The sequence below is a fragment of the Ictalurus punctatus genome, chromosome 20 (genome assembly GCF_001660625.3).
Source record: "Ictalurus punctatus breed USDA103 chromosome 20, Coco_2.0, whole genome shotgun sequence".
NCBI lineage: Eukaryota > Metazoa > Chordata > Actinopteri > Siluriformes > Ictaluridae > Ictalurus > Ictalurus punctatus.
In genome coordinates this window covers 13411698-13431517 of record NC_030435.2, presented here as the reverse complement: position 1 = coordinate 13431517, position 19820 = coordinate 13411698, and the positions used below count along the sequence as shown (strand labels likewise).

At 42.0% G+C, this 19820-nt stretch overlaps 1 protein-coding gene across 1 annotated transcript in view; it reads left to right on the top strand.

Annotated features, from left to right (window-relative positions):
• The first annotated feature begins 254 nt into the window (after positions 1 to 254).
• Positions 255 to 19820, top strand: part of kcnab1b (potassium voltage-gated channel subfamily A regulatory beta subunit 1b) — a 68808-nt gene continuing 49242 nt past the window's right edge. Inside the window, exon 1 of the mRNA XM_017495013.3 lies at positions 255 to 1820. Coding sequence (XP_017350502.1) covers positions 1606 to 1820 — 215 coding nt within the window. The 5' untranslated portion in view covers positions 255 to 1605. The remainder of the gene's footprint in view (positions 1821 to 19820) is intronic.

The window sequence follows — 19820 nt, the reverse complement described above, 5'->3', positions numbered from 1 at the left end:
TGGACATCCATTCTTAGACAGGTTTAATTCTGTGCTGGTTGCATGAACACACAAATACTATTTATCTTCTGCTGCATCCCTCTATTATACACACACACACACACACACACACATACACACATACACACATACACACATACACACATACACACATACACACATACACATACACACACATACACACACATACACACACATACACACACACACACATACACACACACAACCACATCAGGATGGATTTTCCTCACTCTCTTTTTGCATGGCTGAAATGAGCCATTGGTGAGGGATTGCTGTTATTTCAGTGATCCTGCATCTCTCTCACCCATCCTTACTCTCTCGCTTTCGTTTTCCTCTCCTTTCACATCTCTTCTCTCTCTATTACTCTCTCTCTCTCTCTCTCTCTCTCTCTCTCTCTCTCTCTCTCTCTCTCTCTCTCTCTCCCCCTCTCTCTCTCTCTTCACCCCTTCTCTCTGCACTTCTCTGCTTTCATCACACTCGCTCTTACAGACTCAGCTTCTCTCTCCTCCAGCACTTGGCACTGCGATCATGCCTCATTCTCCTCTCCCTCCTACCCCTCGCTCTCCTTCACTCCTCTGCTCCGCCTGTCTTTTTTCATTCACACGTTCCTTCATCAAGCGGGTGTTTCTTCCAAATCACTGCACTGGCCAAGCCACGCCCCGCTAGTTTTGGACAAAAAGGGTTCAACAAAAATCTTCCTTTGACCTTAGTCTTCTCAGCACTTTCTTCAGTGGGAACCTGCTTTGAAAGGACATGGCTTTCTTGTTCCAAATCTGCTTGTCCTAATCTTGCCTCTCTTTGGATCTCTCACTTCATAGGAAAGAGTTTGAGACTGTCCTTTTGCTAAATGTCTGTAGCTGTTTCTGACTGGCGGTCTTATTCCCTTATCAGGGAAACCCCCCTACCTTGGCATCCTAAGGGGGAGGAGCAGACTCACTGAAGCAGAAAACATAGTAGGAAAAAAACAGAGGAAAGGAAGAAGAAGAAGAAGAGGAAGAAGAAGTAGAAGAGAGGAACAGAGGAACAGAGAGAGAAGTGGAGCAGAATAAGAAGAAGAAGACATCATTTGTCATCAGAGACTGGAACAGATTAGTGTCTCTAAAGCGGAGAGAGTGAAAGTGAGTGTGTGTGTGTGTGTGTGTGTGTGTGTGTGTGTGTGTGTGTGTGTGTGTGTGTGTGTGTGTGTGTGTGTGTGTGAGAGAGAGAGAGAGAGAGAGAGAGAGAGAGAGAGAGAGAGAGAGAGAGAGAGAGAGAGAGAGAGAGAGAGAGAGAGAGAATCACTGTAAGCCACACACAAGCAATGCTGAATGCAGCATGTGCCACCCTACAGACTCTGTCACTTTATGACGACGATTGTATTCACTGAGCACGGGAACCTCCAGGACCTTCCATCATCTCTGTTTCTTTGTACACACAGAAGGATGCAGCGCAAATGAAACAGGACATCACTGCCTTCTTTCAAACCTGCAGGCTCTGAATCAGCATCAGCAAGTTCCAACTCGGACCTTGTGAAGTTTTAGCCAGCCTGTCCTCTTCTGCCTCCTTCTGTTCTCGTCCAGGGATTTAGTCAGTTCGCTTCTAGCCATGCAGGTGTCCTTTGCATGCACAGATCATGGGCTCAAGGCACCACGGAACAATGAGCCAACCAAGCAAAACACAGCAAGTCCGAACACAACGAGTGCAGCCCGGGCTCGGTTCCGCACTGTGGCACTAATTGCTCGCAGCCTGGGATCCTTCACACACCGCCACCACATCTCACTGAAGGAGTCCACAGGCAAACTCACTGGCATGAAGTACAGGTATGGCACATGTCTATTTTACAAGGCAATACCACCAATGCTAAATTCAACCTAATCACAGTTGGAGTAAATCTATAAGCTCTATAGGAATTAATTACTCCTGAGAAACCTGAACTAGGTTTTTACTGCTACATACTGTCCACTCCATTACTAATATGTACACACACCAGAACTATTTAATCAGTCTTTTTTTCCCCTGGCCATAAAAAAAAAAGAAAATCATTTGAAATATTGCCCAATGACCTGATTTCATCTGTAGGCTAAACAATGCTGCAAAATATTCCATTTTTTTAAGGTGGTATTATGCCAAATGCTATGCCTTTACATTCATCCATCATTCCAAATACAGATGCTTTAATTTTCCCCAGTTCTGCTCCACAATGACTGCATGGGGTAATATCTATCATCATTACTGCATGTTATTTAATAACATTAAAGAGCTAAAGACAGTCCATATTGTTTTTATTAATAAAATCCTATAAGATTTAAAATGACTCCATTGACTCCAATTACTCGCTGTGAGCTGCATCATATATTATTAAACCAGTTATCCTTTCATAAGCTGTAATAATGCGGGACCTGTAGCTGAAATGTTCTAAGTGTAGTACTTGATGTGTCAATGCAAGTGGAAACCAATGCGTCAGTTAAGACTTATTACACACTCAGCAAAGATTACGCTGAGATATGAGAGAAAATCTAGATTCCTAATCAAACACAAACTAGAAAATGGAATGGTAAGAAACCTCTCGTCCATCTTGAGCCATCAAAAAGTGTGTGTGTGTGAGAGAGAGAGAGAGAGAGAGAGAGAGAGAGAGAGAGAGAGAGAGAGAGAGAGAGAGAGAGAGTGTGAGTCGGGGGAACAGAGTGAGGGGGAGGCGTAAACTAATGGTTTTTCAAGTTGGTATAATTCATTGTGCTGTGCAATCTGTCAAGTGGAAGCACAACATTACCGTAAGCATGCAATTCAACAGTTTCCATAACAACATTGAGATTGCTGATGTGCATCATGGATCAAAAATATTTACTCAAATATTAATTTAGACAGAAGTTTAATTGTATGGTTTAGGTTTAATTATTCGATACTGAATTAACTGTGTGGATAACTGTATGATATTCGCGTTTTGTAAGCCTTTTCTTAAGAGTTTTCTGCATATGTCTTATTGTGCAGATTTCATTGAGCCAGCCTTCAAAAACACCAACATCATAACGTTGTCAGTTTATTGAAGATTAGAACGAACTGTACAGCACACCAACCCAAAGTTGGGATGTTAAAAACTATTCTCTCTCTCTCTCTCTCACTCTCTCTCTCTCTCTCGCTCTCTCTCTCTCTTTCTCTGAATAATATTCATTCATTCATCTTCAGCGACATCTTTTAAAAATGTGGGATGGAATGCACTGTGAATGGGACACCAGTCCATCATAGCAAACCAAGCACACACAAAGATTCACACTTTCACACGTATGGGCAATTTAGAGTAGCCAATCCACCTACATGCATATTTTTAGGAGGTGGGAGAACTGGAGGATCTGGAGGAATCCCATAAGGACATGTTCAGAACATGACACAGACAGTAACTCTAGATCAGGATTGAACCCGGGACCCTGGAGATGTGAGGCAGCAATGCTACACTATATGGCTAAAAGTTTGTGGACACCTGATCATCACACATGTGCTTCGAATTCCAGATTAATTTCCCCCTTTAATGTTATAATAATCTCCACTCTTCTGGGAAGGCTTTCCACTAGATTTTGGAATATTGCTGCGGGGATTTTCCCATTCAACCACAAGAATGGGAACCTCAAGCATTAGTGAGGTCAGGCACTGATGTAAGATGAGGAGGCCTTGGGTGCAGTTGGCGATCAAGTTCATCCCAAAGGTGATCAGTGAGGTTGAGATCAGGGCTCTGTGCAGTATACTCATTTCTTGCACTCCAACCTTGCTTAATCATGTCTTCCTGGACCTTGATTTGTGCACAGTGGCATTGTTATGCTGGAACAGGTTTGGGCCTCTTAGTTAGGGAAAGACCCACATATGGGTGTGATGGGTCAGGTGTCCACATACTTTTGGCCATATAGTGTATTTACTGCGCCACCATTCCACATTACTGAATAATATTCTTGATATAAATAAGCAAATTATATTTTTTTTCACGGTTGAATATTTTATTTTATATATAAGCATTGTATGAGTCCTCTTCGATATATTGTAAAAATTCAACATGTTACAATCTACCTTCTTAAAGTGTGTTCATGTTTTATGTCTCTCTAGCCGCTACTCATGTTCCTTTATATTTATATTTTTCTTTTTGCTGTCACATTAATTGTTATGAACTATTACCCTAGTAGCACCCTAATATAATAACACCACAGCTTTAATAAACATCTTCATAAGTGGTTTGTTGTTGCACATTTAAACCCACATTGTGATAAACAGAGGGGTTTTTTTTCAGTCTTTTCAAAGTCATACATGACCTTCTCTCTCTCACTCTGTATTAATATTCTCTTTTTCCTTGACCTTATCCCTGTGGTTGATTCTGTTAACCATGACATAGTTCTCTTCCATGTGTGTATAATGGGAATTACTGACCCTGCTCTTGCTTTGATCATTATTTTACTTGATGGCTAGTTGCAAACACCTTGCATGTTTCTGTCAAACAAAGTGTTCTCCAGGGATCAGTCCTATCTCCTCTCTTGTTTCTCATCTCATCTCATCTGTTTTTTTCTTTATGACCATCAACTATCTCTAGTCTTTAACCATTTGTAATTATCTATATAAGTGCTGCAAATTCATACAAATGTACTCCATAAGACCCTCATTAATGGTTATAGCATTAGCTACAAAAGCCTACGTTTGGGTGAGCTGTAGTATTCTCAGTATAAATGTAGGCAAAAATGAGCATATGTATTATCAGTGTTAACACTGTGCTCTTTAGGAATTCAGATCTCACACAAAATCACATGCTTTAAATCAATATCGTGGCTCCCATGTGCCACAAAAGAAATGTTTTTGCCCTATGGGACTTTAAGAGTTTGAATCCAGATGGTGCCCCAGCCATCCGTGGCTGGGAGTCAAGGGAGCAAAATTGGCCATGCTCTATGGATGGAAAGTATGGCAAACTCTCTCTCCCCTGTCAATCACAGCAAATCTAGCCAATCGCAGGCACTTGTGAGCTCATGTGAGTGGAAGAGGGTCGATATTACTTTTCTCTGAGTGTTACACTGCTCTTTGATGCATCATGAGCAGTATTTCGAAAAGATGCAGCTTGGAGGAACTACTTGATAGTCCCCACGTACTGTGTGTATGTGTGTGTGTGTGTATATATATATATATATATATATATATATATATATATATATATATATATATATATATATATATATATATATATATATATATATATATACATACATATAGTACTTTTTATTGTACTTTTTTAGTACAAACTTTGTTATAGATTTTGATGACTTCTACATTATCAAGATTCCCAAACATTAGTTTTCTAGCACAAAATTAAATGTTACAGAAAAATGTTTGTATGTCATTAAAGAAAGCAAGATATTAAGTGGTAAGAGACATTAACAGCAGACACCAAACATGTCTGCTGTTACTGTGGCCAAACTGCTCTAACTTTGATTCGTCTGTTCAGAGCACATTATTCCAAAAGGCCTGGTCTTTGATTATATGCTTATTGGCAAACTATAGTCTTGCAAAGTCTTTTTCCTGGCACGCCTCCCATGCAGGTCAAATTTGTGCAATTTCTTTCAGATTGTAGAAGCATGCAGTTTGACACCTGCAATTAAAATGACTACAATTACACCTAAAATTACAAAACAAAATCACAATTTTATGTGTCATTTGATAGAGTGTACTATGCATATGTAGCAAAGAAATAGGCATCTGCTGAAATAGAGAAAATACAGACCTGAGGTTGTAAATGTCATATTTACTTCAGATTTGCTTGCTGAGAAAATAAAGAAATATAAAGTACATGTGGTCTTGAGGACAAGGATTTAGATGGTCTCTATCCCTCTCAGAACTAATTGAGTTTTGGCACAAAACTCCTTTTTATCTGTGTATCCTTTTATCTCGACATTTTTCTTTCCTAAAGCTGAAGTAGTTTAGGTAGTCATTTCCAGCAGAAACCACTTCACAGAAAAAAAACTCTTGTAATAGGTTCCCCTGAGTTTTCAACTTCCAGAACTGCCTTCAACTCTGAGCTCCATATCAGTTCGGATTTCTATATATGATAAGTTGATTTTTTTTCCCCACCTCTGCAGCATTGTAATCTTTGACTTGGCTTCAACATTGTTAGCGTTGACACACTTCCATTTAGACTAAGGTCGGCCAAATGGCAGAAATATAAACGAGTTGTCAAAAACCAACCCGGAGACAGTGAGGTTGAGGGTTTAAAAACTGATCACGGTAGCAACAGTATTTCATCTATGTTCAATTGCTGGTCAGCAAAAGGTTCAATGCACAGAACTTTATCCAATGCACTAATGCTGGTGCTAGAAACATTCATTACAAATGTGAAGAGTTTTACTAGTATGTTAGTAAAATTGAAATTTAAAAATGTTTTACTGTCCAAAATCAAATCAGTGTCTACACACTTCTCAAAGATATTGTCATATGGTTCTGATATTGTCACAAGACTACAGAGTATCTGCAAAAACACCTGCAATGTTCCTGTCTTATTTCAATGGCACTCATGAAGAAACCTTGGCTTGCTGGAGTTGTTGTTGCAGTGCCAAAGCTTTCAACATCTTTATTTCTTGGTTCCAAAAACAGGATTTTAGTGCTGAAACTAAACCAATTTTACAGTGTGAAAGCATGGAACAGTTTACTTTTAGGCACTGGCACTTTCCCTAATTTAATTGTGCCTTTACCTTTAAACAGAATTTCTGCTTAATTATGTGTAAATGGCTACCTCTGTATTTCCTGACACCACTAGGCCTATTTGTTGTGGGGGTGGGGGCTGGTTTGGGAGTTGCCTCACTGCCCAGAGCTGCAGTGCAGATGAGCAGTCTCACACAGCAAACGTGTGTACATGAAGGGGTGTGTAGGAGTGTGACACTGTGTGTGTGTGTGTGTGTGTGTGTGTGTGTGTGTGTGTGTGTGTGTGTGTGTGTGTGTGTGTGTGTGTTTTAGGGCTGGCACTGTTGGGTTGCATATATCACACACCAACAGGTGTGTGTGGGTGTACAGTATGTATGTGTGTGTGTAATTTTTGGTGAATCTGTGTATGTATGTGCCTGTGTGTCGAGACGAATTGTGTCGCTGCAATATTCCCATAACACAGTGTTAAATATTAAAAGAAAACAAGGTAATTTGCCATCCAGTTGTTCACAAACACACTGATCATTCTGACAATTTTAAATTTTGTATGATCTGTTCAGGTCAACGGCTTTGTCTTTATTATTACATATATAAAACTAGGGCGTCCCACATCAATATTTTTATTACATTTGAAATCTTCAGCTGTATGGGTTCTTTTCACTGGCTTTTTCAAGTCTGATATCTTAACCCTTGTTTAATTAAACGCCACAAAACCTCACACTGAAATGTCAATAGTTGATGTAAATAATTGAGGAAATATTAAGTTTAAACTAAATATGTGACAAGTGCGACTCTTGAGTCTTGTGAGGCGGGATTACACGCTGTCGATCACCATGCACACACAAGTGTTCACATTTCTGAGCACTCAGCAAACCTTTTTTAAAATCCTATTTTCTTCCATAATGATTGGTGAGCCATTTCAATTGGGCTCAAATGGGCTCTCAACTAGAAACAAATCAGTGGTGAAACATGATAATAAGATATAAACATCATGTGTCTCTCCATGCACAGAACTCCCTAAAGACACACACACACACACACACACACACACACACACACACAAACAATAGTGTGGGAAGCCAAAAGCAGTGTAGTCCCTACATGACTACACGACAATAAAATATTTATAATCAAGTAATATTGTTATGTTATAATAATTAAAGGAAAATACAAATGATGTCTTTGTCCCTATAATGGTGGGAAGTTAGCAGAGATGAAGTAGTGTGGTTTTTCATCCCATTTTCCACCATGAGTGAATCGTGATGTGCTGTGTGCAGTGGCTGTCACTAAGATACAAGTAAGTTTAATGTGTGACTCGGGATAATTTGTCTGTGGTCTTTTTTCTAAATAGAGCTCATCTATATCCTGCTACAATGATGGCAAAAGATAAAGACAGAAAATGAGCTTGCATGTGTTTTCCTTATTTTCTGATTTTTATTATTTTTTTTCCTACTTGGGCATTCTTGTCATGTTGACATTTTTCTTTCATGACTGTATCTTTTACCTCCCCTGTCTCCTGGTTTCTTTTCATTCCTCTCCTACTCCTTTCTCTTGTTTCCTTCCTTTTTTCACTCTGCCTTTTCTCAATAGCATATGCCAGTCAATTGATTTTGTTCGTGCGGGCGTGCGCGCGCATGTGTGTGTGTGTGTGTGTGTGTGTAAAAAGAAAAATATTGCTTTAGTACAAACAAAAGAACTACATATGCGTATAAAAAAATCTCTGACATCAATTTGACATCTTAGTCATTTCTGTGTGAGTCAGGCCAACCATTCAGGTTAACTCGGCCTGAGCCAAGTGGACTCTAATCAACAAGAATAGTATTGAAGTCCAGACTCCAGCAGTCCTGATGTTCTGTACATTACTTTACCTTGCTTTCATTTGACAAACTTTGCTGTTTGCATCTTACAAATAATGTTAAATGTATGATCATGTCTGCTGTGAGTATAATATCTAGTATCTTAAGTATAATTTTCAATCTCATATAATCACCACATCTCTGGGCTTGGGGCAGAAAGCCACCATGAGTTGCTCAAAAAAATTGTATTAGTGACAAAACGTTTGAGTTAAAGTTTCAAAAATCACCCCAGTTTGTCTGCGTGCCCAAAATCACCTTTTTAAACATTTACAAAATTTTACATCCACCTGTTATTTTAAGGTTAAAATGACTGGAAAATATTTTTTTGCAATGTAAATATATAAAGATATAAAAATATAGACAGTATTACCTTAATAATATTTTTTAAAAATAGAAAGTATTGTTTCACTGTTCATCAAATTTATAATCAGAATTTTTAAAAATTGTCACCAACCTTGAGACGGTACGGAAGCAGGAGCGGGAGGCGGGTGAACAGAGTAGGATCGGGAAGTTCCGGAAGCGTAGTCGTAGAGTCAGCAAGGGTCAAGCGATCGGGCGAACAATACAAATGGGGATATCCAGAAAGCGTATTCGAGACAAGAAGCGAGGGTCGAGGATTATAAGCAACAACGAACTAGATAAGCTTGGTAACGCAGCAAACTAAGCTACTGAGCGTATACTTCGCGTAGATTCTGGGTGGATGTCTTCCCTAAGTACTAGTGTGTGTGTGTGTGTGTGATTGGTGCCAGGTGTGTCTGATCAGAACTCCGGGGATGGTGAGCGCATGCGTGCCTGAGAAGTGAGTATTGCATCTTGGGAATTTGAGTTCTGATCGGACCGAGCTGTGACAGAACCCCCCCCCAAAGGGCTCACTCCAGGAGCTGAGTTCTTTCTTGGCCTCCCCCGGGGTCGTGGGCCTGGGAGATGAGGATGAGTGACATGAAAGTCCTTGGTGAGCTGTGGATCCAGTATATCCTGCTTGGGAACCCAGCACTGTTCCTCAGGTCCGTAACCTTCCCACTCGACCAAATACTCCAGCTTGCCCCTCCTGCGTCTAGATTTGAGGATGTTCCTGACGCGGTAAGCCGGTTGTCCATCAATCTCCAGAGGGTTCGGAGGAGTTTCAGCTGGTACTTCGGTGGCTAGAGGACCGTTAACAACAGGTTTGAGACGTGATACATGGAATGAAGGGGAGATGCGGCTGTGTCGTGGCAGTTCCAGACGGTAGGTGACTTCATTGACCCGCTTGAGGATCTTGAATGGTCCAGTATATCGTGGCGCTAGTTTTTTACAGCCGTGAGCTTGTCTCAAGTCTTTTGTGGACAACCATACCCGATCACCTGGTTGGTAGTTAGGGTGTTCTTTGCGGCGGCGATATGCTTTGTGTTTGTACGTGTCTGTCGTCTCCTTCAGGCGTCGATGGGTGTCAGCCCAGATACGCTCACTACGTTTGAACCAGTGGTCAACGGCCGGAGCTGCGGTGGGGGTTACGTTCCACGGGAACAGAGGGGGTTGGTAACCGAGCACGCACTGGAAGGGGGTGAGATTGGTAGCCGAATGGCGTAGTGAGTTCTGGGCGTACTCGGCCCATGGCAAGAACTTGCTCCAATCCTCTGGGTTGTTGGTACAAAAGGTGCGGAGGAATCGTCCCAGTTCCTGATTGACTCGTTCGGCTTGCCCATTGGCTTGGGGGTGATAACCGGAGGTGAGATTCACTGTCACTCCCATCTTCGTCATGAAGCTGGACCACACTCTGGAGGTAAACTGCGGGCCCCTGTCACTGACAATCTCCTCCGGAATGCCGTAATACCTGAACACATGCTGGAATAGAAGTTCAGCTGTCCTGAATGCAGTGGGGAGAGCGGGTAAGGGAATGAAGCGTACGGACTTGGAGAACCGGTCCACTGCGACTAGAATTGTGGTATCTCCTTGGGATCTAGGCAGGTCTGTTACGAAATCTACAGATACGTGTGACCATGGGCGTTCGGGGATAGGTAAGGGCTTGAGCCTCCCGGCGGGGAGGGTCCGAGGTACTTTACTCTGTGCGCACGATGAACAGGATTTCACCACCTTGTGTATGTCTCCTATCATATTGGGCCACCAGTACTTCTCTTCCAGGAGATGGTGTGTGCGTTGTGTTCCAGGATGTCCCGTACCGAGTACCGTGTGTGCCCAGATGATGAGTTCTTGGCGGTACTCTTCAGGTACGAAGAGTTTGTCAGGAGGACACTTTACAGGTACTTGGGACTGGGGAATCTGCTCTAGTTCCGCGTCCAGCTCCCACTCTAGTGCACTAATAACACATGAAGGATGAATGATGTACTCCTCCTGCTCGTTGACCCGTTCTGTCTGATCAAGACGAGACAGAGCATCCGCCTTTGTGTTCTTGGACCCAGGTCTGTAGGATAACGTGAATTGAAATCTAGTGAAGAATAGGGCCCATCGGGCCTGGCGGGGTGTGAGTCGCTTTGCAGTGCGAAGGTACTTCAGGTTCTTATGGTCCGTGAAGCTGACAAATGGATGTGTAGCCCCCTCTAACCAGTGTCTCCACTCTTCCAGCGCTAACTTAACTGCCAAGAGTTCCCGATTCCCCACATCGTAGTTTCTCTCGGGTGGGGAAAGCTTTTGCGAGAAGAAGGCCACCGGGTGAAGTTTTGGCTTTTCTCCAAATCGTTGGGACAGAATGGCTCCTACCCCGGTTTCTGATGCGTCCACCTCCACTATAAACGGTCTGGATGGGTCTGGATGTTTGATGAGGGGTGCAGTGGTGAAGGCCTTCTTGAGCTTGTCGAAGGCAGATTGGGCAGTGGAATTCCATGCCAGACGTTTGGGTCTCCCCTTTAGCAGGGATGTGAGGGGGTTGGCGACGGCACTGAAATTCCTGATAAATCTCCTGTAGAAGTTTGCAAACCCCAGAAACCTCTGTAGTTCCTTGATGGTCATGGGTGTGGGCCAGCTTACTACCGCCTGGACCTTTTCTTGGTCCATGGAGATTCCCTCGGGGCTGATGACGTAGCCCAGAAACGTGATGGTGGTTTTATGGAATTCACACTTCTCTGCTTTCACATATAGCTGGTGACGGAGCAGTCGCTGTAGCACTTGGCGAACGTGGTGAACATGTTCTTCCCGGGAGTCAGAGTATATCAGTATGTTGTCGATGTAGGCGATCACATGGCGTCCCAGCATGTCACGTAACACATCGTTAATTAAACATTGGAAGACCGAGGGGGCGTTAGAAAGCCCATACGGCATGACCTGATACTCGTAGTGGCCTGAAGTTGTGCTGAACCCAGTCTTCCATTCATCTCCCTCTCGGATCCGGACCAGGTTGTATGCACTGCGCAAGTCCAGTTTCGTGAAAATGGTGGCCGTGCGTAATTGTTCCAGAGCGGCTGGTACTAGAGGGAGTGGGTAGCGGTACTTGACGCAACATTGGTTTAGTCCTCGGTAGTCGATGCACGGTCGTAAACCTCCTCCCTTCTTCTCCACGAAGAAAAATCCCGCGGATGCTGGAGAAGTGGATGGTCGTATATACCCTTGGTGCAACGCCTCCTGAATGTACTCTTCCATGGCCTTTTGCTCAGTGATCGTTAACGAGTAGACCCTCCCTCGTGGTGGTGTAGTGCCTGGGAGCAAATCAATAGCGCAGTCGTAGTCACGGTGGGGAGGTAGTCCGCTCGCCTTCTTCCTACTGAATACTTCTATGAGGTCGTGGTAAACACTGGGGATCTGAATGCTATCTGCCTTATCTGGGCTTTCAATGGAGGTGGATGCTACGGAGATCACCGGGACTTGAAGACAGTGAGAAATGCAGTGAGCTGACCAGCGCGTGATTTCCCTTTGGTTCCATGAAATTTGGGGATTGTGATGTTCGAGCCAAGGGAGACCGAGAACCACTGGGTGTCGAGCCGTCACTATGACATGGAACGTGATCTTCTCCTGATGAAGGGCGCTGGTTCGGAGGTTAACAGGTTCGGTGCAGTGGGTGATTATGCCCTCTCCTATGGGGGCCCCATCAATGGCTTGGACACGGCGGGAGGTGCAGAGAGGACGAACGGGGATATTATATTGGTGTACGGTCTCTTGGCTAATGAAATTCCCCGCCGCTCCCGAGTCGATCAGTGCTTCTAAAACACAAGAAACCCTTGAGTAACCCACTATAACGGGCAATACGAAGGCAGACTGAACAGAGTGCTGGGTAAAGGGTTCGGAACTCACCCCTGCCTGAAGTGGTCTGGCAGTTTTGGCTTCCCCTCGGGTAGAGCCTTGTTTGAGAGGGCATTGTGGCACGAAGTGGCCCCTCTCACCACAGTAGAAACAACGGTGTTCACGGCGCCGTTGTTCTCGTTCCTGCGTGCTCACCCGAGTCTGTCCCAGCTGCATGGGTTCACTAGAGTGCTCAGGTGTCAGTGCTTCCGCCTCACCGCGTCCGGGGCGGCGGCTACGTAGTAGACGATCCAGGCGGATAGCTACACTGATGAGTGAGTTGAGGGTCAAAAGGTCTTCGCGGCACGCTAGCTCCGTTAAGATGTCAGCATTTAATCCCCGGCGAAACATGGCTTTTAGAGCGGGTTGATTCCATCCGCTCCGGGCGGCGACAGTGCGAAATTTGAGGGCGTAATCCGCCACACTCCGTGATCCCTGCGTCATGGACAATAAGTCCTCCCCAGTCTCCCGGCCGTCTGGAGAGTGATCGAATACCGTGCGGAAGCGTGATGTCAGATGCTCAAACGTGCTGATACGGTTCCCTTCCTGTTCCCATTCCGCGGTAGCCCAGAGGAGAGCTTTCCCGGTTAAAAGTTCCATGAAGTGGATGATCTTCTGACTCTCCGTCATGTCTGGGTACGTGGAAAAAAACAGGGAGCACTGGAGTAAAAAACCCCGGCAGCGTGCGGGATCTCCATCATACTTCTCCGGCGCTGGAGTGGGAGGGAAGCGTGGGGTCGGCACCGTAGCAGGCTGCGCAGCTTGATTTAACCGAGCTACCTGCTCAGTTAGGTAGGCGAGACGTTGATCATGTTCACTAAGCATCCGGCCATGTCCCTCGATGGCGTTCGGCCAGCGATTTCCCGCTGCCTCCATTAATAGGCGAAGTATTCTGTCACCAACCTTGAGACGATACGGAAGCAGGAGCGGGAGGTGGGTGAACAGAGTAGGATCGGGAAGTTCCGGAAGCGTAGTCGTAGAGTCAGCAAGGGTCAAGCGATCAGGCGAACAATACAAATGGGGATATCCAGAAAGCGTAGTCGAGACAAGAAGCGAGGGTCGAGGATTATAAGCAACAACGAACTAGATAAGCTTGGTAACGCAGCAAACTAAGCTACTGAGCGTATACTTCGCGTAGATTCTGGGTGGATGTCTTCCCTAAGTACTAGTGTGTGTGTGTGTGTGTGATTGGTGCCAGGTGTGTCTGATCAGAACTCCGGGGATGGTGAGCGCATGCGTGCCTGAGAAGTGAGTATTGCATCTTGGGAATTTGAGTTCTGATTGGACCGAGCTGTGACAAAAATGTCACGAAAAGGAGGCGAAGGCGGATGCAAGTGCAGTTTTTAAGTTTTAAAGCGCACCTATTACAGTTCTGAAACGTGCCTAATTTTGTTTTAAAGGTCTCACACAGTAGATTTACATGCATCCAAGATCAAAAAAACACTTTAATGTGCTCATGATTTAAACTACAGCATTATCTGTTTTTCCCCCCCAGTGTTACAAACGACTCGTTCAACGATCCGTTCTAAAGGATTCATTCTAAACTCCTCCTCTCAGAGAGCATACTCTGCTCTGATTGGTCAGATGTCCCAGTCTGTTGTGATTGGTCAACCGCTGTCAGGGTGTATAGAAAAGGAAACCGTTATTACCATAATGAGTTTCAGCTCCATCTGTCAGCGAGCAGCCAATGAAGACCAGAGGCGAGGCTTTTTGTTACAAACCTACATAGGTTAGTACAGCAAGTAAGTCTGGAATCACTAATGACTCGTTTCAGCTGTTCAGAATCGCTTCCTTCTTTTGAGTAATAAGGTAACATTTGAAAAACCATAATAGGTGCACGTTGATAAAAAAACAAACAATACAGCCAACGTAGCTAAGATACATAAAAAAAAAATGAATGAGGAAAAAAATATATATAACATAGACAAGGGACAGTAATACAAGACAAAAGCTTCACAATAAATGAGGTGCAAGCTGTGACTTATACACTAGTGCTCATTAACTAACCGGGTGCAGGTGGTCATGTGACATGATGCAGTGGGGTGCAGTGGCTGATGGGAAATGTAGTCAAGGGCCGATTCAGGCATAACCCTGACAACAAACGTACAGTAAATCATATTCAGATATAATGTTTAATGTTTTAGTAATGAACACATTTATTTATTTACTAACACTTGGCACTGCACAACTAAATTGCTAAGGCAGATTTTAAAAAGTTCAACCATACAAATTCTCACACACCTATACACACCCATACCTTCTAATTACATGCTTGTTCACCTCTCAATTGAGCCTCTGGTCTGAGACAGATTTCACTGTAGTCCTACTCTCTCCCATGAGTCTCCTAAACTCGTTACTGATTCCCTTTAACGGAGGGCATCTGATAATGAGACTCAAACACACACAGAATGTGTGACCCATATAGAAGTACTTGAGCTCTTCAGTACTACATAATACTGACGTTTTCAGCATCTGGCTGTTGTGTGAATGACAAGTAACACTTGTGAAATCACACCTTGTACCTCGCTCCCACCAAATGTGACCCAGTTTAACATGAACTCCATCAAAACACTCCTTTCACCACATGCATCCTTCACTACAGCTGTGTGAGAATATCCAGTTTCAGACTGACACATGAATCCTGTTACACAATGTTGATGTTTCATCAATATTCTGATTTCAAGTGAAGTTCAAGTGTTCTCTTTATTGATTTGCCATGATGTCATCAACATGTCAGTCAGATGACTGTGTTGATGCAGTGGCTGGTGCAGATGCTGTTTTTCAACTTGTTTAAATTTTTAAGGTTTCTGAGTTATCCACATACCTAAACTTGTCAACATAGCATTACATTTACTGTGGATGGATTAGTGAGAATTTCAGCAAAAATACAGAGACTATTTTAATTGTAAATTAATACTAGACTGCTCTATGAGATCTGGATAATGGCAGACATGCAGATATATGCCTTGTAATAAATCCATTGTACATCCCTAAAGAGGCAGTGGAATAGAGTGGAATAAAGAAATATAAAGAATAAAGTAAGAAAGAGGTTACAGACATCAGACATTCACAGCTTATGCAACACTAATATATGTCATAATTATAAAAGTAACGATATTTTAATTTTTTTTTTAAAACATTAATTTAAAAAATTAAGCTTTTAAATGATTATCTAATGCAGTTCTGGATCTATCATGAATGATAGGTTTATAATATTAATGCACTCATTCTAATACGCCATTGTTACTATAGTTACAGCTCATACACAGGGACATGTACCATAGACACTCCACATAATCAAAGTCTAATAATAAACAGATTTTTAAAAATGCACTATATAACAAAAAAATTGCTATAATCACTGATGTGGTGGAATATTTTGTTAGGAGACCTTCTTTTATGGAAATAGACTTAGTTGTCAACAGCGGCATTTACAGTTTCTGGTTTCTTGGTAAAATGACAAGCTGTATGTTCTGAGAGACACAGAAGCAGATGAAGGTGAGGGAATGTGTCATGTCTCAGGAAACTCTGGACTCCAGTTCCCATCAGCCACTGCACTGCACTACATGTCACATGACCACCTGCACCTGATTCACGTTTCTGTTAATGAGCACTCTTGTGTATATATAGCCATTGTCTGCACTGAATCTCTGTCTTTCGTTGTCTTGGACTATCATGTTCCATGTTTCCATGGTTTGTTTCATGCCACAGTATTTTGCCTAGTTGTCTTAGTTTCTATGTTTTGTTGTTTGTTTATATAATAAATTTTATCTAACTGCGATTGTTTCCGAGCCCATCCTTGAATTGTGACAGAATGACTGTTTGTGATTAATGTTTGTAATTTGTCTCACGGAGTTAGACTAAATCTAACTTTAAAGGGGTCATATCAAGATTTTTAAAGTTTTCCTTCTGTTTGGAAGTGTAATGTATCTGTTTGTTCTTGTATAAGATCTGCAATGTCACAAAGCTCATAGTCTCCCCAAAGGCATTTATTTTATTTAACAGAGAGCACTGCTTCAGATCTGCCCAAAACGTGTCGTTCGAAGTCCAGATATTACTTCCATAACACGTCTATGTCCCAGCGTGCACTATTAGCATAATCTCGTCCAAAGGCAGGCGTGAAAAAAGAAGGCAAAGCTTAAATGAATTTAGGCGCAATGTCACGGAGACGCTGTGTATTTCGTTGCGAAAGCAAAAGCCCTTTGTTTAGCCTTCCAAAAATGGAGGAAATTAGGAATCAGTGGTTACTGTTTATTTATACCGCTGTTCCTGAGCAATACAACCCAAACGTTTGCTTGTGCACAATGCATTTTATGGCGGACAGCTTCCTGAACCTGGGAGAGAACAACGCAGGCTACACACAAAGGCTACTCCTGAAAAATGGGACCAAAATGCATGACCTGTTATTCAATAATAAATTACAAATTACTGTGGTATAAGTAGAGTAACACACTTCACTCTGTGTGGTTATATGAAAATTCCTTTCATATTTCTTTGGTCTATAAGTCACACCTTCATTTGCTCAAGCCACAATAAAACTACGATATTGTGATGTCATAGACATCAAGTTACAAATTAGGGAACATGAATAAGGAAGCGTTTCACTTACAATATAATAAAGTAGCATAGAATAGTGTCATCAGAATAGAAAATTATAGATTAACATATGGTCATAGGGAACATAACAAAGGTGATCATTGTTCAGTGATTAGTTATTGGGAACAGTGGTGATCAATGATTGGACATTGGGAAAAGGAGTGGTCTATGACTGGTCATAGGGTACAGTGGTGATCAGTGATTGGACAATGGGAACAGTGGTGATCAGTGATTAGTTATTAGGAACAGTGGTGATCAGTGAGTGGACATTGGGAACGGTGGTGATCAGTGAGTGGACATTGGGAACAGTTATGATCAGTAATTGGACATTGGGAACAGTGGTGATCAGTGATTAGTTATTGGGAACAGTGGTGATCAGTGATTGGACATTGGGAACAGTGGTGATCAGTGAGTGGACATTGGGAACAGTGGTGATCAGTGATTAGTTATTGGGAACAGTGGTGATCAGTGAGTGGACATTGGGAACAGTGGTGTTCAGTGAGTGGACATTGGGAACAGTGGTGTTCAGTGAGTGGACATTGGGAACAGTCACAAGTGCAATGCTTTAGTCACTGATGGTATGTGGTGTGAATCTGATCTCTCAACTCCTATATTAGCAGCTGTGATGTGAGCTGTTGCTTGACTCCAACAGAAATAGAATTCAATGTATTGATTATAAATTGTAACTATAGGGGTCCAGCATTTAGGTCAGCACTTCGTTTAACCTTCACAAATACACACAGCAGTGTCTAATTATTGTCCAGAGCAGGGTGACGGTCTGCTGAGCTGTGAGAAAATGTAAATGTAAATGGGATTGTAAACAGTCACTTCTCTGCATGTAAAATAGTTCATTTTTGAGTGTGGATTTAGTATGCTGTGTGCAAATGTAGATGCCAGATGGTGGGCCAAAATCAACACCCCCACCCCCAGTCCCCAATACAGACACATGTCAATTCACCTGGTTAAGTTTAAAATCGACAGTAGTTTAAAAAGTGTGATTCAAACAGCACAATGTATTATTGATACTGGTGTTAATGTCTGTTAAAGACACTGAAGCCTTATTTACAAACAAATTTTGCTGTTTCTACAGGTTAATTTGTTTTTCCAGATGTGTTCATTTATTATTTTGAATAGTTTCTTTTTTTATTCTTCCTGCAGCACACCTGTGTCTTTAATATTGTCTATGTTTAAGTTTGTAAAAGGTTTGGTGTTTAAGGAATTTCTCTTAGCTCAGGTGTCAGCAATAAAATTGCTTTATAAATACAGTCATATATGGAAGTGCAGATTTGCATATTTAAAATATCAGGGTTAACTTTGTTTCGATTATAATATCAGTGATATACTGTATAAAGGTTAAGTGTAGGGATGGATTTGGTCACAGAAGGGATACTAGAAGGGTCCTTGTTTTTGAGTAGTCTGATAATTATTAGAGATGCACCAATACTAAATTTCTCAGCCGATTATTAAGCGATTATTCCGAGTGATATCGGCCGATACCGATAACCGATACCGATAGTTCTGCCTTTTATGCCTTCTTTTAAATGAATAATAATTCATTCCAGAATTCTGAAAGAAATGCAAATAAAAACTTTAGTCTCTCCATTTGAACAAGTTGTTTCACAGTAACTGGTCTCATAAACAGAAAACACATTACTCTAACAATAACACATGAACTAAATTCTGAAGATTAAAGTAAGATTTCTTAACTTATTGAATGTTATTAATTCATATTAACATTGACTGAATTCTAAAAAAACCTCCTGTTAGTCTCATTTACTCTCCACAAACAAAAGCATTTCTACTTCATCACTGAACATCAAACTGGTAATATATAATATAAACTTTTTATATATTAACATTAATTGGATATGAAATATACTACTCTACAAATATATTTTTCTGTGAAATAAATACTTTTTTGTCAATCATCTTCATTTAAATCTTTCAACGGTGTACTGGCACTTTAATTCAACTCGAGCAGTGCGGCAAAAAAATTAAATTTTAGACTTGATGCCGAAACTCCCGCTTCACTGCTGCTCACTTCCAGTGTAAAATTTTAGCAGTGCAGAGATTACAGAGATTACAAACTGCAGTTTTGTCATCATTCCTCACAAGACACATCATTTTTACACACAGCACGAAATAGATGTGTTTTCCTGCCCTCTTTAGATTGACAGGATATAATCGGCCCTGATCATCAGATGTTTTTTAATTATCGGCCGATGGCCCATAACGGGAAAAATAGCTTTTATCGGCCAATACATCGGTGCATCTCTAATAATTATTCATGATTGCTTGCAGTGAAAGCAAGTTGCTTTATGTAACGTGTTGCTGCTTTAGCATTTTTCTGTGAATTTAGTTTCTCTCTCTTTCTTGCATCTCTGAATAACCAGTGACACTTGTGCTACTTGTATGACCCATATCTGTGGTCTTGTTCACACCTTGCATGAGTGGTCTTCGGTAGTGTGATATTTTTGAACAGAGACTGAAGAACTACTGCATAAT